General features: G+C 35.9%; 1 protein-coding gene across 6 annotated transcripts in view; it reads left to right on the top strand.

Annotated features, from left to right (window-relative positions):
- The window catches only part of iqsec2a (IQ motif and Sec7 domain ArfGEF 2a), a 167,382-nt gene that overhangs the window by 10,214 nt on the left and 131,470 nt on the right, over positions 1-25,698 (top strand). For 2 of the 6 annotated variants that reach the window (XM_073910309.1, XM_073910313.1), the window contains exon 2: positions 5,171-5,200. The exons of the other annotated variants lie outside the window; for them this stretch is intronic. In XM_073910309.1, the coding sequence (XP_073766410.1) occupies positions 5,171-5,200 (30 nt within the window). The remainder of the gene's footprint in view (positions 1-5,170; positions 5,201-25,698) is intronic. 6 annotated transcript variants of the gene reach the window in all.

Genomic DNA, 25,698 nt, shown 5'->3' with positions numbered 1-25,698 from the left:
TCTCAAACGTATGAAACAAAAAAAACAATAATAATATTAGGCCTATGTGTATCGGTCTACTGTTAGTTAAAATGCTAAATTTTGTATAGACTTGGAATGGTGGACTTGAATAGACTTTAAATTTTGTCCTGGTCATTAATGCACAGTAAAGTGATTACATCAGAATACAAGTATTAATAATTCTGGAGTTGAATTATGTTTGAGACATATGCTTGCCTTTTTTTACTGGTAAAATTAGCCATTTGTCATTATCGGAATGCATTTCCCTCTTGCAATGCATTATATTCAACATTATATAGAGTAAAGTAGTTATACTGACTCTATTAAACAATTATTCTCCTGCACAACACTCTGTGTTCACTATCAAAGAAAAACATATCAAATGCTTGATGTAATCATAACTCTAAAAAAACGATATGATCATTTAAATGATGTGGGCGGTTATGGTTTCACTTTCACCGGCGAGCACGTTTATGTCATGGCTGCTGTCCCTTTGAGAGAGAAAAAACATAAATGCAAGTCATACTTCCCACATGGCTCCAAAATGATCGCTCTGCAACAAACTGCTCATTGTTTACAACTTTATTACCTGTTATTTACAGACAATGCAGGTCATTAAAGTGTGCATCCTCTGTGCATCAGTGTGTTGTGATTTTGCGGCCGCAAATACATCATAACATGAAGACAGAAATGACATTTTTGGGTGAATTATACCTTATAAATACAGTATACTGACCATTTGGACGTGTCCACATTGCTGATCAACGTAAAACAATGTGAAGACTTGTGCTACTGCCTTTATGCGTCTATCCTGAACTTGATAATTTAATTGGTTGATGCTGGATTAAGATCGTGTAGGGGGTTCAATCGAGATCTCAATCTTTTTTTTCAATTAATCGTGCAGTCCTACCACATGGCACCTGTCATCGGGTTAAAGTCAGAGCTTGTTGGCCCTATTCAGCAATGAATCGGAGTGCGAGTTTTATGAATTGAAGTGTAATGTGTGATGTAGCTTGCTGTGTTTAGGCACAACATTTAGGTCCCAATGAAACCAGACAAGAGCCAACGCAAAGCAACAACACAGCTTTGTATGAACTGTCCTTATGAAACTAACAGCTCTCATCATTTTTTTAAATTTAAATGAATAAAGAAAGAAGCTATAAATAGATTCCTCACTGCCTTGGTGTCATCTGTGTCATCGGGTGATTCGCATGATAAAAGCACGAACATGCTAACAGTCAAGTAAACAGCATCTGGTAGATGTGACCATGTGTTTACGTTACTCCTGAGTGGCTGTAGTGCTGCTACTGTAGCTTTAACTAAGCATTAACTTTATATGAAACAAGGGAAAATAAAGCATCTACATGAGTTTTTCAGACTTCTATCAGTTAGCCATTTTGACTGTTTAGAAATCATGTTTAGCTTCTATCCATCTTTTTCTTTTTTTCTCAAATTTGATGCCAAATTTATCAATCTCTCATTCACCCCCTCACCAGCCCTCCCTTGGTGTTGAGCAGATGGCACACCAACATGTCATTTGCCATTTTCTTTAGGGTCGCCTTCTTCTCTTCTCACCCACAAAGGTCGTTTACAGCATCATGTTTATGTACAGTAGGCAAATTTTTGGTTTGATCAGGGTATTTTGTTCCTTTTTTTTCTCCCCCTCCTCCCATCAGACAGATGTCTGTGAATCCAAATGACCCAACTTGGGTGATCATATCTTTCTCTCTCTCTGGTGTAACGCTTTTGGCTAATGAACAAGTGTAACCACTGCTGTGGGTGAGCTGTTGAGGTGGGATTGTTTCTCAGAATAATTAGCATGGCCGGTGTTAATTACATTTTGTCCATTGAAGGTGGCAATTACTGTCGTTGACGTGAGTCTGTGAGTAATACACTGGGTGTTGGAGGACTGACTGATGGAGTTTATACAATTATGATGTAATTGAATGTCTACAATGAAGCTTGCATGTCAGTCAAACCTGATACTTTTTGGTGTACTTTTTTCCCCATTATTAGTTAAATCATAATTTTATAAGGATTCTATAGGATGAGATTTGTCTAAGCACTTGCACAAAAAAAAAAACATAAACATATTTATTTTAAGTTGACAGTCACCACTAAAAATTTGGTTTGTGTAATCATTTTGAAGATAATTCTATATTATTAATTAATTTTTTTAGTTGTAGGTAACACTGATTTAAAATCCTGCTGAAATCAATCTATGCTGTAACTCAGACCCCATTGAATCCAATGCAAAATCAACAAAAAGTCGCAAAAATTTTCGCTTCTGAAAATATTTTTAAATGGTAATGCAAAATAAACGCTACAAGTAATCTCTTAAAACTTCCAAGTATAAACCATATAATCAAATTATATTTATTTCAGTTTTGCAATTAATTGTTTTACATGCTTTTATGTTGCATACGCAGCACATGTAATGTGATCTGTTAGATTATATTTCAATAAATGACATCTCGCCTGCGCCCTCACAGTCATTAGATTACATGGAAAGGGAGAATTGTTTTGAAGCTAGTGCAGTAAGCAGACGTGGATGAAACGTGAGTGATTTACATGTGAAGTCAATGCAAACATGAGATTAGACATCCTGTGTGTGCGAATTGGGCGTTTTGCGCGTTTGATGCGCTAGAAACCTGCAAAAGAAAGTGTGAGCAAACATCTAACAAACAGAGCAATAGAGCAGAGAGAAAAGTAAGCAGATTACAATGATGGAGATTGGTTCAAGGATGATGGGCGCTGGACGTGACCGAATTGAAGGACATTATTTGTGCTTTACATGTATGGCTGGTATTATGATGAGCGACAAATTGATAAGTATTCCGTTTAACTCTTTCCCTGCCGTTGACTAGAGAAAAAGCTTCCCTGCCATTTGAGTTTTACTGCAATTCGTGTTTTAGATGTATTGTAGGGAAATCCCTAGCGGATGTCCTATGTGTGAGGTATATGATGTTAGATGCTTCGTGGAGTGAAATGTGAGAGAAAGTAAGACCATGGATAAAAAATCAGATACTTTTTGGTGTACTTTTTTCCCATCCTTGGGTAAATCATAATTTTATAAGGATTCTATAGGATGAGATTTGTATATGCACTTGCACCAAAAAAAACATATATTTATTTTAATGCAGAAAAACAAACAAAAAGTCCTCAGAGGTAACTCAAATATTTGGTCGGTGCTCTTTGGGTAAGGGATTCATCAAAACAACAACAGGAATCAGTCCAAGGCACTCGAAAAATGTGGAAAATTGTTGACAGTCACCATTAAAAATTTGGTGTGTGTACTAATTTTTGGAGAGAATTCTGTATTGTTAAGTCGTTTTAGTTGTAGGTAACACTGATTCAAAATCCTGCTGAGTTCAATTTATGCTGTAACTCAGACCCTGCTGAATAAGTGGAGTGAAATGTGAGAGAAAGTAAGATCGTGGATCAAAATAAGAGTTATACAACCTTCCTTTGACTTACTCCCTACCGTTTTAGATCTGTTTTAGATCTTGTCTTGACTTATGATTTGTGTCATTGTCATTGTGTCAGATTTTACACCTAAAAACTAGGGGGTCTGGTAACTGTCATTCTACTTTAGTTGTTCACAAGCAAAAATGTGTATTTTAGCAGTACTGTTGCAACACAGTTAATGACTAAATGAATATTAGAACGTCATGATGCATTAGTCATGTGGTACAGATCATAGCTTACAGAAAATTCACTTGTTGGAATGAAAAGTTTTAGGATATAAATTCTTTTACAAGGTATAGGATCTCATAATCACAGCAGCTGCAACATTCTGTGTTCCACAAACAAATGTTGTTGTTTTTTCTCAACAGGCAAATGGTTTTATAATTTATTAACCGTGAAAGATAGACCTACTGTGAGTTTCAGTGTTGTTAATTGATGGTATATGCTTTTGTTGAAGTCATCAGTTCACATTTATTGTTCATTTTTAGTGTTTCTCTCTTGTTTTTCTGTCGTTTTCTAAATTCATTGTAGTTCACAGTACACATTCTTTTTCTCAATTTTCTCTTTTCAAATACAATGCTTAGCATACATAAGTACACCCCTCACAAATATTTTAAATTCATATTTTTAATAGGAAGCTATACAATATTATATTTGTGCATAAACATTAGATTAGTCAGTATGGAAGCCTAATCTGGAGCTTATATCTATCAAAATAACTGACGATAATGGTCCAAAAACTAGTACACTCAAATTTATGTTAAACATTAAATAAAAATTTGTAAAAATCAAGACAAACAAAAAAATGTAAAAATTTTATTTTTATTTTATTTATTTTTTTGCAATGTTTTGCTTGAATTTAATTGTATTATCTTTTATGTTTGGTGACTAAGTATGATTTTAAGAAATATATCTGTCTGATAAATGTGTTTTGTTTAAATGCACCTAAATACATTGCCTATATTCACTGAGAAATGGATAAAAATATTAATCTTCAAAATAGGCTGTACTCAATTATGCTGAGCACTGTATATAGTATGTTTGATTGGCTGTGATTATGGAAACTCGACTGGTTAGGCCTGTTTTTTGTTTATTATTTTTTTTATTTTTCCCCCTACCACTAGATTCCAACTGAAGATAAAGTAGCATATAAGAGCAAATTATATTACATATCCATGAATATTCCTTAGGGAAAATGTCATTTATTTTTAAATATGTTGATTTTTTTTTTTTTACATTTTGATACTATATTACAAAGGTTTCAAACTGGCTTGCTGGAGGACCGCAGCTCTGCACAGTTTTGCTCCAACCCTAATTAAACAAAGCTGATCCAACTAATAAAGTTGTAAAAAAGACTCTTTTGAACGCCTCGATTGTTTGGATCAGCTGTGTTTGATAGGGTTGGAGCAAAACTGTGCAGAGCTGTGGCCCTCCAGGAATTGAGTTTAAGACCTATGCTATATTGATATTCTCTCTTCAAAAATATATCTACAGTGTAATAAAACTTTTTATTAAAAAATCTGAACCAATCTGGATTTTTTTAAAGACACTTAGCATGAATTTATAAATGAAAAAACTAGATGGAGATTTCATCTGTGATCTGTCTGTTTAGTCCTTACTGACACTTCCACTTTCTCTGTGTCTCCATGTCTGTCTGTCTCTGTCCGTCTGCCTCTCACTCTTTCTTCCACTGGATCCACAGGCCAGAAGGAGACTCCTTCAACAAAGACAGGTCTGTGCTCACGCTTTTTTCATCCAATCTCCATTTCTCCTCCTCCTCCTCTTCCTCCTCCACACTGCACTCTCTGACTCCTGTAGTAGCGCACGCTCCCTCAAGTGACAGAGGCCTGCTCTATCTAGGGCAGCCTGAATGCATGTGGGACATGCCATCGCTTCTGATGACTTATTGCCTCCCTGTATGAAAGAGCTCTTGCATCTGGAGCAGGTTTAGCAGTCGAACAGCACAGTGCGCAAACTGAGAGGGAAGTGTGAGAACATTATCAGAACAGAGCGATCAAAGCATTTGGAAATCCAGAATTATTACTTGGCTGCAAGACTCCCTGTTAGCCGTTGCCGTAGTGACCAATATGCCCAGTGTGAGTATGTTAATGGGTATTGATATGCATGCCGTTTGCATTCGCCCATATAGTGAACGTGAACATGGGCGTCAGTGGTTAGTCAGAAGTTATGAGTAATAACCCAGCTGTGTATGTGCGTGCGTGTGTGTTTGGTATGTAGGAGGGTTAGTGGGTGCAGGGAAAAAGGTCAGATTTGGATATGTTGGGAATGTGTTGCGTGTTTCGAAGCTGCATGAGAGTGACTGAGAATATTTTACATTTTATTTTTGGATTGTCTCTTGGTGCTGTTGTTATGCCCATTCCTCACCATGGGCACGAGCCGAGGATCTGAAGGATAAATGATTGGTTGTCATGGCAACACCTGTAGATGAACTGGATTGCCGAAAAAGTTGCTTGTGTAATACATAACCCATTCTGTGTGCATGTGTTTGAGATTTGTATGTGTGTGCGCACTCCACACACAGCTAAAGGACACAGACAACTGTGCTGTAGAACAAGGCCGCTGCTATGTCACGTTTCACTATAATTACTCGTCGGATGCTTTTGTTCTCGCTCCGTCGTTATGGTTGTGGATTTAATTGTGTTCCTTCGACGTTAAATCGCAGAAATACATTCTCATAAACGTGACATCATTTATGCATTGTGCTATGAATCATACTTGCGTTTGTTTGTCACCACAACACTAATGCAAGGTTGCAATAATTAATAATGAAATGGTTTTCATATCCCTGCTCAAGCTGATATCTTGAGCCGGCAGAGGCGTGAACGTGAGCATGTTTTAGGCTAAGTAAAAGGTTTGCTGCGGGGTTGTTGAGAGCTGCTTTCCCACCCCAGCAGCTCCTGCAGTCCGCAGTCAGCAGCAATGCATCACTCAGGCCTCCAGGGCATCAGCCTCTGCTTCCAACCACTAGCCCTGGATCTCTGTGTGTGTCTTACAGTGCGTTGTAACTGGACGCATGATGTCATCTTTTTTACATAGAAATGCACAAGTTGCTATTTTCTTGGTCAATTTTGAATTCCATTTTTATTTACTTTATTTATTTATTTATTTATTTATTTATTTTGTTTATTTATTTATTGGTAAATGTTACCTGCTGATGATCTCCAAAAACTCCAAAAAATAATTGACAGCATATACAAACAAAATGTACTTTTACTGCATTTTTTAATCATAGAGCATTATTTACAGAATTATTTCAAATTTAGTTAAAATTAAAGAAAAAAAAAAGTATTTCAAATTGTAAACATATTCATCATTAAAATAAATATTTAATTTTTCCCCAAACTGCAACAATACGAACTAAATCTGTTATGTCCCACTTGTACATTTTAAAAAGTCTAAATATTCTAAATTACGTGGCTGAAAGAGCTTCACTTGCACGTGTTGCAAATCCTCACAATGCATACCCATTAAAAAACATGCTGCATTTTCCTAAAATGCAGACAAATGTATAAAAAAGGCTGTATTTTCTCTTAATTCAAACAATTTACAAAAACATGCAGCATTTTCTCACAGCACAAACAATTTACGAAAGTGTGCTGTATTTTCTCACAACGCTTGCAAATACAATAGAACACAGTAGAAATCTTTCAAGGGGACCAAAAAACATCACAAACATTGCTGTGCTATGACTATTGCTCAGTGGAGTTGTAGGTAAACTTTTAAAAGGTGAGTTTTTTTTATTTTTTATTTTAACATTCTGATTCCCTTGTCTGTAATTCAAGAGTTAGATATTGGCACTTAGATATTGCTTGATAATATTAGCAGGTTTGGCATGCTCTCTAGGGAGAGAACCCTGAGCTCAGAGATAATTGAGCCCAGGGCTCCCACCTGGTCAATTAGCAAATAAAGGGGTAAGAGATCAGATAGTTCTGGAGAGCTCCCCCTGGAAAAGGAGGACGATGGGGTGGATGGGGGGAGCCTTCAAGAACGATGATAAGAGAGTAATGCTAGATGGGCTATTTATAGTGAGTTTGGATTTATCATATTGGCTTACTAATGATTAAGGATGGGAGACCAGGCCTGATCAATCATATCAGGTGGTCCACTCAAAATTAGTTTGTGAAACTTCACTCAACCTAAATAACTATAGCCTAAATAGTTGGGTCTTCCACGTTTTAGAGTCCTCTTGAAACATTTTTACTGTGTTCCCTGCTAATTGAAAGTGTTATGAGAAAATGCAGTGCCTTTTCAGAAATTGTTTGTGTTGTGAAAAAATGCAGCACATTTTTGTAAATTGTTTGCGTTGTGAGAAAATGCAGCTCGTTTTTATAAATTGTTTGCGTTGGCCACTAAAATAAATGCTTTGAAAATAAATGTAATAAATTTTTACACATATTTTGTATGTAGCGTTGTTCTATTATTTTACAGATACTTCTTGTTTTAATCTCTTTGTAAAGCCCTTGCTGACAACTTAAATATGACTAATGTTCTCTCCCTGCCTTTCTCTCTCAAAGCAATTTTGACTGTCTAGCAGATTTTTTCACTCACGCAGCAAACATTTTAAAAATAGCTTGAAAGAAAAAAAATGAGCAATGACTTAAATTGCATTTTAAACCCTGTACAGTATTAATCTATCAAAATTCTTGCTGTGGGCTAACCTGGAGCACTGAGGTCAACTCAAGTTCAGGGAAACAACCTCTGTTGATGCTCCAGTAGTTCAGCATGTGTTTTACTTCTGATACTGAGGAGCTCTATCCGGTCGATCACTGCATTTCTACACTGTATAAAAAATGATTATGCCAGTTAGTTATTACAACTTAAGCTTTTGAGTTAAGTTATCTGGATTGAATGTGTTGACAATTTCTACATCAAAATTATATGTCCATATTTTTCCTAAAGTTAGCTTAAAAAAAAACACCATTTTATGAGAGTTCAAAGAGGTCAAATAAAACAGATGTGTGTCTTTTTAAACAGACATGCTTACTAAATCTGTTTATTCATTCATTCATTTTCCTTCGGCTTAGTCTCTTATTTATCCAGGGTTGCCACAGTGGAACAAACCACCAATTATTCCAGCATATGTTTTACGCAGCGAATGCCCTTCCAGCCGCAACCCAGTACTGGGAACAAATCTGTTTAGACTTTTTTTTTTATTTACTTGTAAACATTGATCTGAAACTATGTTTACAATGATAACCTTTGATCAAAAATACTCAAGTAAGTATACGTAAAACATGCTTTTTGGGCCACAATAACAAAGTAATGAATCATCTGATTGTCACATCCTCAGTGAGCAAAACAATTAGTACTTTATTGCAATTAGTGAAAAGTTAGTTAAATCAACACTGCCACTACTAGATGCTACAGTACTTGTGGTATTACCAAATCTAAAAATTAAATACATTAATATGCAAGTGGTTTAAGATATGCCGGGTTCATATTCCATGAAAATCTCAGGTGCTTTCTTTTAACTAAACTGTGTGAAGCCCTACATCACATACTTTAACTTTGGGATTTAATGTTGGATCTCTTTAGAAGCTCTCAAAGGGACAGAATTGTAAAGCTCTTTTATGTGTTTTTTTCATGTAATATTAATTCGTCAATAAGAGCTTCCAGGGACGGTATCTTATTTCTGTGAACAGATGTACTTGTATTGTAGAGTAATGAAAAATAATTTCATGTGCTAAAATAAGGGTCAACGAGCATTGCTTTGGTAGGGACCAAATGTATGCTTGTGCATTTCTGTGCAATCAGCTCCTGAAATTTATCGTGTGTGTGCAAAATAGATTACCAAACATTCAGCAGAATGCAGAGGGAAGAACAGCTGGGAACATTGTCTTGGGGCCTGTGGCACAAAAACTGACCTCGCAGTATTGGCCAAAATTGATGTTAAGCAAGGGAAAATAAATTTCTTTAATCTGTATTGCTACCTTGATGTTCAATCAATTTTATAAGCATCACATAATGTTTTGTTTGTGATAATGCATTGAAATATATGCATATTAAAGAATGGCACTAGAGAATAGCTGTTTATCAAATACAAGTGAGAAAATTATTCAAAATTAAAACCTGATCCTATTATTTTAAGTTTATTCATAATTATCTGAGGGCTGTTTTGGTTTTCTCTGCTTTTTTGCATTGTAAAATAAAGCCCATGTTTTTGAACTTATAGTTTACTATATTGTACAGTATACAGTAAAAAAAAAATGTTTAATTGGATTTACACAATTTAGGGTAAGTTGCAAACAATTTAAATGAGCTAAATTTAAACAAATTAAGTTGAACAATACTAAATTGAATATATTTTTTTAAATTTAGCCCATATAAATTGTGTGCAACCACTTACCAAAAAAAAAAAAATGTAAATCTAATTAATCTTTTTTTCAGTTTAATTAACCAATAATAGTTGTATTGAAATGCCATAAAGGGTCTACCTCAGAATTTTTGCAAAAAATACACTATGAGGGCTGTGGAGCACTGCGAGCAAAGGGAGGAGTGGGCATGGCTGGCAGAGCAGAGCAAAGAAAGGGGGGGCAAACAACTGTCAGTTGGCTCACAAAATAAGACAAAAAAAATTACACACAAAACATGAGGAGTCTCCTGATTTTATAGTTTTACAAAGTTAAAATTCAAAAAGAAATAAACACTAAGTAATTTATTGCCCTGCTACATATATGGATTTTTGCAATTTCATATAATAAATGCACATAACCACGATTTGGTGTATCATTATAAAAATAATCATGTTTATATGAACACTATAAATGAGGAGGAATTCTCTTCTCCTAAATCCCCGGGTCTGAATGTAGACACAGGACAAGAGACCTGCTGCACTGCTATCCACTATCTTTTCCAACCATTACCCTTGCAAGTAATCTTTATGATTTTAGACATAGGCAAACACAGCAGCATGGATATAGGCAATGTGTCTGAATGGTAACAAACTCAATTGATAAAAGACAAAGTCTGCCATCCTCCAATTCTTGTACAGCTCTCTCGACAAAAATGCTTGCTACACACAAACAGCTTGGCTGTATTGGCAGCATCCGCTTGTTAAGTGTAACGTCATGCAGAGTGGCTTCTGGGTCCAATCGCTATATAAAACTATATGGGGAGACTCATCAATTGATAGAAATAAGCGTCTACAAAGCAATGTATTACTTATGAAAATCATTTTTTTTAATAAATATTTTTTAGAGGTTTTCACCTTTATTTGATAGGACAGTAAAGAGAATTGACAGGAAAGCATTGGGAGCAGAGAGAGGGGAAGGATCGGAATAGGACCGCGAGACGGAATCGAACTCGGGTCGCCGTGAGCAACGGAGTGCATGTGTTGACTCACTAACCACTACACACTGGCACTTTTGAAAATAATGATTGCAATATATATGTCCATGCCTAATATCAGACATGCCTATTATCAGATGGTCTAATACTGCGCACGGCCTCACAGCTTGGCAGGTCTATCATGCAAAGCATGTGCAGTTATGAATAATTAAGAAGCAGGGTCTTATCATAGGATAAGAAAACTCAGTCTTCTGGACAGGCAGATCGGCGCTACGTCATCGATTTTGATCCCGCCCCAATAATGATTTAAAACACGAAAATTAAATTAGCTTACAAAACCTCAAAACGGTCCAGTTTTATCCACAATTATAGCTAACAGATGCTAATGTTGTTTTAATTGATGCCAAACACAGACAAACTTGTTAAAATCTCAAAGTACTCAAGGGGTTCGTGAACCTTTAACCAAGTTTTGAGTAAGTTTACATACGGCTAGTGGTCTTTACTAAGCTTGATGTCCAAGTCAGGTCAAATAAACACACAACTTGGGCGCATCAAAACACAATTATTAAATCGTAAACATCATCCAGTGGTGTTAACACACATTTAGAGCCTCCAGCTGAACAGATATTCAAGCAGCCATAAATTTAATATGCACTTTCATGGCTTCAGCCTCTGAGTGCACTATCAGGTCGATTACAGTTTAACTGACAGCCGTATCTCCCATCTGAATACTGAATGACTTGAAGAAATCGACAGAAATGCAACATCAGGAAGTGTTTTCTGTTCATGACTAAACTATGCGGCGTGAAACTGACAGCCCACCTGAACAGTTATGACAGATTCCGCCAACTCAAGTGGAGTGTCTATGTGATAAAGGAAGCGGGTGCTGCGGTGAAATCGCATTGACAGGTCTGAACAGGGCTTCTGCTGTGACCTCCGCTAATGTGATAGCCCTCAGCTTCAGCTTCAGTCGACCGTCAAAAGACCTTAGTCATGTTTAATTTTACACCAAAGACAACGAGGATGTGAGAGACTAGTGATCAGCGTGTACAACATATCCTTTTGTGTGTTACATTTCTAGAGTTTTTAGGGTTATTACTTTTTTTTTTATATATATATATATATATATATATATATATAATGTTTCTTGCTTAACAAGACAATCTTACAATTTACAAATCTGTAAAAATTAATATTGTGTCAAGTTACAAGATGAATTGTTTCTATATATAGAGTATGGCTAATATACATGAGCTAAAGTGGTGTTTTATAAACAAATTACAGGAGGAGCATGATCAGTCTTTGGCGAGGCTAATTCATCACAGACAATCATTCTATGATCCAATCAGCTCAAGACCAATCCCCTAAAAAGAGTCTAACACGTCATGCCCTCAATTTTCTCTTGACTTTAGCATCCCTCCACCACCCCAACTCCACACTATTTAACCAGATACCTACTTAAACCATGAGGGGGGAGCGTTCTGGAGCCTGGCTAGACACTATTCCTCTATGATAAGAGGAATAACACGAGTCTTTCCGAGCTCAGTGTCCTTTCCCCGGACAGCATGCCAAATACGCATATTCTATTCAGTTAAATATCTGTGAGAGTGAAATCGTAAATTGTGATTATAAAGCCTTATTTCTTCATCTCATTTTCTAATCTCATGATTATTTTAAAATCATTCTAATATTTAGATCTATGGTTTAAGGCAGGGGTGCTCAATCCTGTTCCTGGAGATCTACCTTCCTGCAGATTTCAGTTGCTACCCATATCAAACACACCTGAACCAATTAATTAGGACCTGAACACCACGTGATAATTACAGGCAGGTGTGTTTGATATGGGTAGCAACTGAAATCAGCAGGAAGGTAGATCTCCAGGAACAGGATTGAGCACCCTGGTTTAGGGTATTATTATTGTCGTTTTTTATTGTTAAAATTATCATATTCATCATCAGTTTTGGCAACAATTGAAAACTCTGTTAAAAACAATTTAATCAGTTTAATGTGTCCTTGTCGAATAAAATTATATTAAAAATATCTCACTAACCAAAGTTTTAAACCTCACATTTGCTTTCATTGTAAGGAACAAAAATCCTTATGGACATGTTGTAAAAGGTCTACGGTAAAGTGTTTATTGGTTTGTACATAAAAAAAAAAAATGGCAACCGGAAAATCCTAATTCAATTTCAATGCAATTCATCTTTATTTCAATAGTACTTTTACAATAGATAGTGTCAAAGCAGCTTAACATCTAATGAATTAAAATAGTGTCAGTCCAGATTTCAGAGTTGAAGTTCAGTTTAGTTCAGTTCAGTGTGGTTTAAATTACACTGCTGAAAGTCCAAACACTGAAGAGCAAATCCATCGATGCGCAGATCCAGAAGTCCCTAATCAAGCCAGTAGGGTGACAGAAGCGAGGAACAAACTCCACCAATTGCCAAAAGTGAAGGGAAAAAACCTTGATACCAGGCTCAGTTGGGCATAACCATTTCTCCTCTGGCCAAACTTTTTATGCAAATATGAAAGACTGCTGACAAACTAATAAAAATAACAAGGTGTAAAAAAGTTTTGTCTATACAAATACTGTACTGTATTTTTTTTATAAACCTTAACCCATAGAGTATGTGCGACCATGTGATTGTACAAGTGTGAGGTATCTACAGTATCTACAGCACTATACCAAAATACAACACAAGGATTTTTTTTTTTACAGGAGATCAGGATACGTGCATGCATACATATTGACCCAAAATGATAAAGTACAGTGAGAAATAACACAGTCAATAATATTTGATAGATGTATGGATGGATAGATTTTCATCGCTGTTTAAGTTGGATTTGGCCTGAGTGAGGAAACATATATTTTATGCCTAGATGTTTTAGTGCATAGAGATCTGTATAGTAATAGAAATATCTTTTAGTTTTGTAAAAAGCAACAAAACCACAAAGATTATGTATTGAGGAGAAATAATGCAATTTTAAATGGATAGTTCACCCAAAAATGATATGTACTCACTATTTATTCTCTCCTAAGTGGTTTTAAACTTTTAAGAGTTTCTTTCTTACTGTTGCACACAAAAGAAAATATTTTTAAAGAAAGCTGGAAATCTGTAACCATTGACACCCATAGTAGGAAAAACAAATATAATAGAAGTTAACGGTTACAGGTTTTCTGTTTTTTTCAAATATCTTCTTTTTTGTGTTCAGCAGAAGAAAGAAAATTAAATGGGTTTAGGTCAAGTGTAGGCTGAGTAAATGACGACAACATTTTCAGATTTGGGTGAACTATCCCTTCAAGCTTCTCCCCCTTCCCCTTAACGATTTAGGCGCAAAGTCTAAAGAGCATGGCGCAAAAGCAATATGGACGTGTCCGAATCCACTTTTGCTATTTTAAAGAATGGAAAAATACGCTCTGTGCCCTGGCGCATGATCTAACATGGTTGTGCTTATTCTCTTAATAAGTTATGGATGTTTTGAGCATAACATGCATTAAACCAATCAAAGTCTCCCATTCTCTTTAAAAGTCAGTTGCATCATGCCATAACACATTTGCTATTTACATGGCATACTTTGTAAGTGGAAATCTGAATGTTTTACTAGCGAGAAAATGGTTAAACGAACCATCTGGGATAAAGAACGAGCCTCCTCCATTCTGCCTTTTTTTTACTTTAACTCTACTTATTTCCTTTCGTGGTTAAGGAAACAGTGATGTGCGCTCTCCACTGAAGACATCCATTAGCCTACATATTTATTTAGTTTGTTAAGCACAATGATTTGTTTCAAAACTATTTCTAAATTAAGTTTTGATTTCCAGCGAAATGATGAACAATAAATGAACAATAATTACAAAATATGGTATTCTTATGCCCCATATGCTGATGCATGCGTCTCAATCTACAACAAATCTAAACTTGTTTTTATTCAAATAAATAAAAATATGCATATATTAAGTAATACGGATAAAATAATAATAACATTATACAAATGCAAATTTTTGTGAATAAACTGAAAAAAGCCCCCCGCGATGAAGGCATGGATGAAGTGTTTTTATATTTAAGTCAAAAATAATAGTTTTTGTAACATTTTAAACCTTTTATTTTTTTCATTTGTAAAGATATTTGTATATTGCTGTACATGCAGAGTGTATAAAGCAATGTGTAAGCATTTAAATCTGCGCAGGCACATAACTAACGTACTCTGCACTGAAATTCAGACCAGTATTTTAGTTGGTGCGGTCAATGGTATGGTCTATTTCAGTTCCTCAAAATAGCAACGCACCAACAATGCGCCTTAACACACCTACTTTTTAGACCGAAACACCCATCCACAAAGTGGCACAAAAAGATTTGCTATTTAAACTATGTGGCACAAAACGTGAAACTTAGAGTTACGCTGGTCTGAAAATAGCAACAAATCACGCCAAACACATCTTGCACCTTATTGCTCCGGGTGTATGATAGGGACCCTCTTTCTGCAGATTGGTTACAAATGTGTTTTGTTGCTCCATCTGATCCTCTTTTCGGCAACATTTTTAAGAAATCCCCTTTAACCTTTAGTGTGTAGTTGCACAGTCAGTACACAATGGAATATTTGGCCACAGTTAGTTTGTTGAAGCAGGTCACAATGTCACAGAAGTGCTCTCTTGTTCTCTTTTTTCCTTTCCCTCGTGGGCTTCAGTAGAAGTGTTGCTGGGGGAACGAGGTGAGTTATCACAAATGTGTTTATGTGTAAAGAACTGTGTGGGCGAGAGAGAGAAAGAGGGAGAGGCAAAAATGAAGAAGGAGAGAGATGTAGAAAGAAGAACAGAGGTACTAATTGAAAGAAGGAAGGAGTGAAAGAAGGAGTGATGTGCAAAAGAGAGGACAGTACAGCTGACAGGCTAATAAAACATGCAGTGAATTACAAAGGAAATGAGCCTTCACACACACACACACGCACACACTCACACTCCCACGTCCTATAAAACACTCAAAAACCTTGACGGAAAAAGGCATTTACATCAAGGAATGTCACAAGTGTAAATGTGTATATAAAAAAGAATGTCAAAATATTCCTAATCAGTTTTTGTTGTTAATGTTGTGGATGAGAATGCTGCACTTTTTTTTTTTTTTTTTTTTTAGATTGGATGTTTGTTAAATATTAATGTAAATAAATACTGTCAGTTTTAAGTATATTTAGAAGCAATAAACATGAGAATTTTTCAGTAATATGATGTAATAAGCCTCATTAATGAAACCGCATAATGGCATGGAAAAAGAGGAAAGCCTTCACTGCACTCTGTGTTAATGACTATATAATTATTGGGGGAAAACGTGCTGTAATTCTGTTTGTTTATTTGAAAGCAGCAATTTCTTGAAGAGTTTTTGTGATGTGTTGTACAATATTGGGGTTTGTAACATATTCTAACTCTCATGATATTATCCTATTGCAAAATAATAACATTTTCAGTTGGAAAAAGTTCCAGTTTTGTGCAAATAATTGAGGAATATATTAGTATATTAAATTTTATTAAAAAGATGAGTTTTTAACATCTATTTTGGCCTTGACTGTTTTCAGTGTCACATTCTTCACACAAGTCCATTTTTTCCACAGTTCTTTGAAAGATGTTTTGTAACAAAAGAAATGTCCATTATACTGTCATTTTTGAATAAATTATGCTTTCTCGCTGAATATTAGTATTCATTTCTACCAACTATCAAATCACAATGTCCAAACTGATAGTGAGCCATCAAATTATTTGTAATAGAATTGACCACTGAAATTTGACAACCCCTGTGTATCATCAGAACCTTTTATTACTCTGTACACCAGCTCAACATTTGCTTTTTGTCTAAATTATAATAGTCTTTATTTTTATTATTATTATTATTATTACAGTTTGCTGTCTTTTCAGTCCATATGAGTTGCAGTGCATGTTAAAATCAGCAGAGAGCAGTGTGCGATACCTGCCTCTGTCTATTAGGGATGGCACCATGTTTCCCTCGACTTACATCAGCTCTTCTGATGGGTCCAGAGAGACTTGCAGAAGATGCTAATACGGTTTTTAGCACTCGAGTTGCTTGTTCTCTGAGGGAGATGAGTCTCTTTCTCTCTCTCTCTCTCTCTCTCTCTCTCTCTCTCTCTCTCTCTTTTTTTTGTGGGATAGCGTATGTCAGCTGGTTTTGAGGTGACCACACAGGCATGATGGGGACGGACGCATGGGGACAGCCTTTTTTTTTTATTGTTGTTGCCGGGCAGCAAAACTGAGTTTTAAAAGTGTGTGTGTGAAAGGGAAAGAAAGAGCAGTTAAGGAAAGGGCTTGTTCGAGGTCATGTACCAATACAGACCTTCCCTTGAGGATTTGACTGTGTGTGTGTGAATTTCCAACAACTGTCCCAGCTGGACTTTTACCAGAACATTGCAACTGTGCTGCTTACAGCTATACCTGTCATTCAAGGAAACCACAAAAACAGATGAAAAAAAAAAATTTATGTAATATTTGTTCACAATGGCATTTTAAATTCTGTATTGTAATTAAGGAGATTAATCCTGGCAATGGAGTTCTGCAGTCGTGATGTCAAAACCCGAAGGACTTTTTCCCTCAAGATTTTCTTATGTTTTTATAAAAGGGTTTTTTCACATATTTATTTAAAAAATGTTGAAAAACATTGGAAAATCTCGAAGGAATTAGCAGTGAATTTGTTGTTAGAAGCTTTCAGTGGATTCCCATGTTATTTTTTGCTCATTCAGCCCCTTGAAAGCTAAAGTGTGTGTTTTTTAAATGTCATTCCCACTTAATGCACATTTGTCAGTGGATTTCCCTTTACAAGAATAAATATTTTGAGGCTGTAGTGTTCTCAAAACATTTTTAGAATCCCACATAGCAACAAGCTCAGCCAGTGAAGTGAGTTTTGGGTGGGGCTTTTTAGCTTGAGCAACCAATTGGAGTTTTCAGAGACTTGTTTGAAAACAATCAATATTTGTGCTCTTTATGTAAACTAAAAAGTTGCACTCTTCAGGTTTACCTTTGCACCTTTAAAAAGTGCTGTTGCACATACTGTAATAGCATAAAGTTCACTCAGAGGTCCCTGTTGACACCCACAGAATCACTCCTGACCGTTTCACCCCAGTAAACCCTGAGAACTCATGCCATCTACCTACACACTTCCACATCCTTCTCTTTCAGGCCATGGTTTCTATCCATCTTTCTTTCTTTCTTTCTTTCTTTCTTTCTTTCTTTCCCTTCTTCATCCTTCCCCCATTTCCCTCATACCTGTCCATTTACTCCCTCTTTGTTTTCTTGTCTCTTTGTCTTTGTCACTGTGTACTGTCCGCTCAAGCTTTAGATGGTGTTGAAATGTCTGTGCTGTATTATTTATTGGTGTTTAATGTTAACCTGACAGACTTAACTGGTGTCCATCAAGACTAAAGACAAAATTATTTTTCAATTGATCATGAAATGCTGGAAATGTCATAGCATTCTAGACTAGTAGTACTAATTCCAGGTGGATTTAAAAGTGTTACTTTGGCAAACCAATGAGCGAGCATTTTCATTGGTTGCTTAGAAATATATGTTAAAATACTAAAATACTTTATATATTTAATAATATATAAAAATACTATATTTAAACATTTAGTAATTGTCTCTGGTCTTATTGGGCATGATTCATCAGTGCAAAAAGTCTTTAAACTTAACTTTTCCTGCCTAAAAATCAACCTAGTTTTGGTCAAGCCAAGGGTAAAAATGTTGCTATGCTAAAATCTCATAAGCCAGTCATGTCAATTTGGAATGCTCCCAGTCCTGACTTGCAATATTTCCTCATTACGCTCTGTTTGGCTTGGAAATGCATCACACGATGGGCATTAACTGCATTGTGAATGTCGTTTTATGTTTTTAATGAGGCTGAACACCTGTGATTGGCCGTTAGGGATCAGTCACATGCATTATTCAACTTACAGCATCATGATTATATTGTGACACCCATTATTAAAGCATGTGGATCAGTGTGCTACAGATGATTTACTTGAACAGATAAATTCATTCCATTTGTCATTTTTTTGGCATGACAACTGCACTGTGGAATAAAAGTGGATGGATATTGATTTTATACAGAACGTCAGGCACTGTTCACCACTCGTGCTCATTAAGCAAACCTCTGACAGAAATCTTGTTTTTAGGATTTCTGGGCAAATCTAAGAACAGTCTAGGATTCTACATTTGCTATTCTGACCAGAATTCTTTCGTTTAATTTTAATTTGGTTTGTTTTATTTGGACAAATGAACTCATTCATGCCCATATTTATTAACTTTTTTTAAATAAAGGTTTTTTTTTTTTTACACAACACTGGCTCTTTAAATGGTACATTTATTTTAACAGACAAAAACATTAAATAATTCTTGAGTTGATATTGTCCAGAGTAGCTTGTACAGCTCTTGGTCAAGCTGGAGTACAGTGAAAAGCAATTCTCACCTTGGATGTGTCTCAGTCTGCTCATAAGTTCTCTAAATTCACGAGAATACTCGCTATCTAAAACGTTCAGTTGGACTCTCTGCTCAGTATATTTACTTTTTTATTGTTCAGCTGTGCAATGCATTATTTATTAAAGAGATTTTGTTAGTATTTGTCCCTAATGTGCATGGGAGAAAAAAAATACAATTATTGAAACATTGCTAAATTGATGTACTTTAATTTCATTTAAATGCAATTTATTATATGAAAACATCTGTTTTTCTAGTTCAATAGCACTATGATATTTTTGAACAGCTACACCATGCTCTTTTGTAAATTCAAATGTTTGAAAAAATTAGCAATCTCTATATAAAAGAACAAGGGAGCGAAATGACACACATCCTGTATGCTGTAGTACTCCTTCATACAGGTAATCTGACATAACTCTGCATAAACCATCTAAACCTTCATTAAATATTCAGCCTGACTGCTCCTAACTCTCCACAGCTCGATTAAAAGTCTGCGTAACGCTTCATACCGCTGCCTAACCATGCCTGTACTGCTGCTGCTAAAGTGTTTGTAATGTATGCATGTGGCTGTCTTTGTTGTCTGTTATCTTTTGTTTCTTTCTTGACTTTATTTTTTCTCTCTCTCTTTCTCTTTCTTCCTGTGCCTCTCTATCTCTATCTTCCTTTCTCTCTTGCTCTCCCCTCTCCCTCTCTCTTCTCTTTCTCTCTGTCAGGTCACCACCCTATTCCACCTGTAGTACTTCTTCTACTCGTACCAATTCTTCCACCTCCTCTACTGCTACTCCAGCTTCTACCTCTGTCCACACCAGTCTGACCGCAAACAGCCACTCCACCCACCACCAGTACTGCTGCCCCGCGCGGCTCCTTCTGCCCAAGCCGCCCTGCGCCCTCCCCCCTGCCCGGCACCCGGAGCAGGCAAGGTAAGGGCCCAAGCCCACACTTTCCCCCTCTCGATCCTCAATCCTCCACCACTTCAGTGTCTGCCATCACCCACGTCCCGACGCTCACCTCTCATCTCCTACCTCGTCCGAACTGACTACCCAGACTGAGCAAAGCCTCCAAAAGCAAGTCAATTACAGCTTTTGGGAAATAAAATGACCTGTGAGGTCTGAAGCTCTTTGGGATACCACTGTTACAGACTATTCACTTTTTTTAACATGATGGTTATGAAAAATCTAGGCCTGTCGCAATTATTGACTAGTGTTGTTATTTGATAAAATTGAAAATATTTAATATTTCTACAATAATTGTGTTGTGTTCGTTTAAAAATAAGGGAAGATTTAAGTGCATGAACAAATTTCAGTTTAATATTGATGTGTAATGGTTTGCAAAACCATTAAAGTTTTGTACAAAATGTTTGTTATTCTTTTGGAGAACAAAAAAATGACAAAAAAGATTATTATTTCTTTGGAGAAAATTCTGAAAAAAAAAAACAAAAAAAAAACAAAGGCAGCCAGATTTTTTTTTCTTTCAAATAATGTTTTGTTTGTTCACTTAAAATATTATGTTTGCTGCTTGTTCAAAGTACTTATTTAAAATCAGCAACACAATTCTTGAGGTTCTTTTTTATGAAAAATGTATTGTTTTGTGTTCAATCCAACTCATTTTGTAAAAACTTATAAGTTAGCTTAATTCCTTCAAATCGACCGTGTGGAACAAAGCATTTTTAAAGTGTAAATATTACGTTTTATATTATATTCAGGCTTGATGTTAAAAGAACCAAGATGAATGTAAAATGAAGTATCAGTTTTTTATATTATTATTATTATTATTATTATTATTATTATTATTATTATTATTAACATTAAAGGAAAGCATATGCATCCTATATAAATGTGATTTCAAGTAAAATGCGCATATAGTAAAATCATTAGCACAGTTCATGATTGTGGCAGGCCTATTGTACACTTTAGAGTAAATTTACAGTCCTGTTTCATGTGTACTACTATATACTTGTAATCATTATATAAAGTGGTTTATATAACTAGGTACTATACCTAAACTTGGCCCTAACCCATGTAGTTGCCATATTTTAAGTTACCATACTATACGTATTAACTCTACAATAAAAAAATAAACTGGATTTGACTTATTGTAAAATGGATTTCATTTTGATTTAAACTGGAAATAAAAATATTTAACTGTACAAAGAGATTGACATTTTATTGGGCATTCTTTAATACTGTTAAGCACTGGCTGTTTACAAGCATTCCTCACTACTTAAATTGCATAATATCAAACTCCAGTGCTTTATCCGGCAAAGAACCACCGACCTAGATTTGCAACATAACTTCTTTTAAGCCATAAAAGTCTTGTAACAATGCCTAATAACAGTCCAGGGGTTTTCCAATTAGTTATTAAAAATGTATTTCATATTATATCAATAAATCAAGCACATATTAAGCACTACCAATTTACAAATAATCTTCAGTACTATAAATTTGTTGCAAATGAAGGTCAGTTAAGTTACATTATTGCATTAGTGAAAAGACTGTGTGTATAAAACAGTTTATGAAAACTAAACCTTTTTATACAGACAATCTTTTCACTAATGCAGCCTGCCTGCCCCCACAACACCCCCCACCCCCACCCATTAGTGTGTTACCTTTTTTCTGATAAATAAACTCTCTCATTGTAGTAAACTTAAAAGGAAAGTCCTGGAATTTTATTATATAGTATCTATATAAGCATCAAAAGACTCACTCATCCAATCTTATGCTATTAAATAAACCTGCTGTCTTAATATATTAATAAATAATATTATTAATATTAAAACCACAGAAATTGCACACTTTTTCAGTTTTCATTAGTCCCCCTTCACACATATCTCTGAATAAGACTATTCTATCCCCACAGTCCAAATGATATGCACAGTAACAAATGACACATTCTAATAATCCTCCGCACACATTAAAGTATAAAAATCATGCTCACCACTCATTCAGATGTAGTTTCACCCCTTCATTAACCATTAATTACACTGAAGTAAGGACATAAAACACACTTGAATCCTACACACACACACACTTAATACTCCTTACCCTATGCATTATTCACACCTCGCCTTTTCCTTCATTTCATCAAATAAATCTTTATGCTCATTACATCCTGTTGCATGAATTTGTGCACACACTTTATTGTTGCTGCGCTAAAGTAAATAAAATAAGCTGTATGTATCTTTTAAAGGTTATCCTCAGTGTTAGTTAAACTGGTAATATACACTAGAGGAAAACAGTGCTTTGTTGGCTGATGATTTCGGTTTACACTACAATCCTGCCCCCTGCTGGTAAAGATTAAGAAACACACAAAACTGAGCGACAACTAATACTGAGATTTGGCACAAGACAGTTACTGAATCAGACCAAATTTGTCTTCCGGTAAAAAAAAAAAAATAATAATAACCAAACTAAATAAATTCAGTGAATACATTCAAAAACAACGGATCAATGCTTTATTGGATTATGTATTTATAATTATGCATTACTAAACGTTCTGGTTTTGGAATATTGTAAAGAGCTCTATTTTATACTTGATTTCTATATTAATTATGAAAATCTTTGACTTTGAGTGCTGCAGGGATTGTGTGTATTTGTAGGCTGACAGAAGTTGCATTTTGATTATTGAAGAGTGAATGACAAATGAATGACAAATTCAGTTGAACTAAAAAAAAAAGTCTCTGAAAGAACTAAACCACATTCACATGTCTTTGTCATTATCATTAAGCTTAAAATAAATCAAAAACACCCCACTCATGACTATTATACCTTTTTGTGTTACTTAAAAAAAACAAAATTAAGCCTTTTATATATAATAAACAATAAAGTTATTCCATGAAGTAAAATTGCAGATACTTGAGGAAGGACACTTTGTGAATGGATTTAGAGGGGTTTATTTGGAATGCACCAACAAATGTCATCTTCTTCCTGAAGTGCCCTTTAAGGGTTCAAAAATACTAATTTATTTATGTGCTTATTCATGCAGGGTGTTTTTCTGCAGCACTCTATTAGCTTGTAATATTATCTGACATTTCAAACATAAAATTGGCTTGGTATTGTAACACAATTCCAAGGCCATGTGGAGCTCATGCACATCTGTATGTGCCAGTATATAAATAGAACCAAGGCGAAGACTTGCCTCATAAATATTAATTAATGAACGTGGCTTGACAGCCTAAGAAAATTACCTAGCAATGTCAGTACGAGCTAATTAACATTCATGAGCCCAGTTACCTCGGGTATTGTAATTTATTTAGTGACATCACATTCTGCCCCTTATCTAGAACTCATTCCGGCATCCTCATTCACAAGCAAATTACTTCAAATTTGAATCACAACAATGTACAGCACTTTATAGGAAATGTTGTCAGAATTATATACAACTATACTTTAACTACAGCTCATCTTCATTCCTCCCTCCTTCATTCTCTATACTGTTCTTACTCACTTCTCCTCTTTACCTGTAACTCATTGTTTTACTCTTTTTCACTCCCCATCCACTTCTGCCACACCCTCCAGAGAGGATGAGGACGACGACATCGCCCATCAGTTCTGTTGCCCCGCCTCTGAGTGCAGTAGCCCCTCCTCTAGGTAACCAGCAGACTTGTTGGCCCCACCCTCGACAACAAACCCCCAGGTTTTGCCCCGCCCACTGCAACAAGACTGCCAGTCACCTGGATGCTAAACTTGAATCGGCAGTCTAAATACAGCTGGTCTTGACTGAAACCCGTGAAATGAAACACACACAAAAATATCCTTTGCACTAGCATGTCATCTGCATCCTACCACCTCTCGGAAATGGACAAATACACGACTGAAACAAGGGAATGAAATCCATTGCTGTACAGTATTCAAAACAAAACGGGACATTAAGTGGAAGATCAACCCGGAGAGATGGAAATAACAAAGCAGATGGTCCCCTTTTCTCCACCTCCACCTGTCTCCCCTTTGTTGCGATATCAGCGTCTCTTTGGTTTTTGCTTTTGTCTTTCCTCCGTGTGTTCTCTGGCCTCTGTATCTCGTCTGCCAAACGCCTGTGTAACTTTAGTACGCTCTGTGATGTGTTGTGTTTGTTCCCACATTTAGTGTCGAAAGAAAGGAGTTCTGTTTTTTCTCTTCCCGCCGTATCATCTTCTGTTCCTTGCCTATAGAGAGACGAAAAGTGCTTGCCTGTCAAAGTTTCCCAACAAAATTAAGGATTTCAGATTCTCCGTCTACAATATATATCAGGCCCAGCACGACAGCAAGCCTCTCTAAAGCCATACTTGAATGTGAATCATTTTTCAAAGTCTTCAAAGTTTGCTTTCTTGACATTTCATGTCTTTTTGTACCGTTGTTTGTCGACATTTGCTTATCACCTTAACAATCCAAAGCCAAACCTGTCTCGCTTCAGTCCAACTCAAACTAACGTTTGTGACTTTGTACATGCATGTAAATGTCAACGTTTGACACCTAATGCAGTGCAGGACACTATGAGGACCACTCTGAAAGAGAAAAAGGCCTGGCTGGCACGTTAGCCTAGCAGTTTAGGTTAGTAACACAACGGGGTGCTTTATAGGCTAATCAAAGGATTTCAATCTCTGGCCTACGTCAATGAATGAATCTTTAAAAATGGCACTGAATTATCCAGGTATAGTAGTGAGATATTATTAGAGTAAACTTCTTACTGTACCTCAGGTATATATATATAAGATACGACGTGAACAAAACGTTTGGCACTATTGTAAATCACACCATTCTGGTGTGGTGGTACCTGTAGCTAGATGTCCACATGGATCAAAAAAACTGATCTCACGTCATTTGTGATGGTGTCAAAGATCCTTGAAGTGTATGTCCTTGAACTGACAATATCCCATACGCACAAATGACTCTTACTTTAGTGTTTGATTTTAATAAGATGAGCATCCCTTGCTTGATTGGTTAGAAAATCAAGAACGTAGAGGTCAGATGGAAAATGAATGTAAAAAAGGCGACTGGAATCATTGCATGAACCAAATATCTTTCATGAGAAGAATTGCGACAGGACTGAGAAACACAAGAAAAACACATTAGCCGGATGTGTGATGGTGAAATTCCCCCCCGTTATTTGTGACAGGACGATGACGACTGTGACATTGTTGCTCAGAGACTCAATTGCATTAACAGATAATAAGAAAATACACCGAGTTTCTTGAACTCTAATGCATGTTCTAAAAGGTCATTGATCTTTTTAAACTCTTTCATGGTTGTGACTGATATTATTTTTATTATTGTGGAGGCCTAATTGTTTTTACTTTGTCGTACCAGCTTTTTTGGCTGTCTTTTGGAGATGTTATCTGTGGAAAGAATGGAGTAGGAGGGAAAATGAAAGGACGGTCTCTCCTCCAGTTGTTGTATACAGCAGTTTTCTGCTTTGAACGGAGCCTCATGCATCATATTAGAACATTCTGATCCAGGGACGTACTACAGGTGACTTTTAGGGTTAGT

This window comes from Danio rerio, chromosome 8, assembly GCF_049306965.1.
Source record: "Danio rerio strain Tuebingen ecotype United States chromosome 8, GRCz12tu, whole genome shotgun sequence".
Lineage (NCBI taxonomy): Eukaryota > Metazoa > Chordata > Actinopteri > Cypriniformes > Danionidae > Danio > Danio rerio.
Note: the sequence above shows the minus strand (reverse complement) of the source record. Positions and strands in the feature narration are given on the sequence as shown.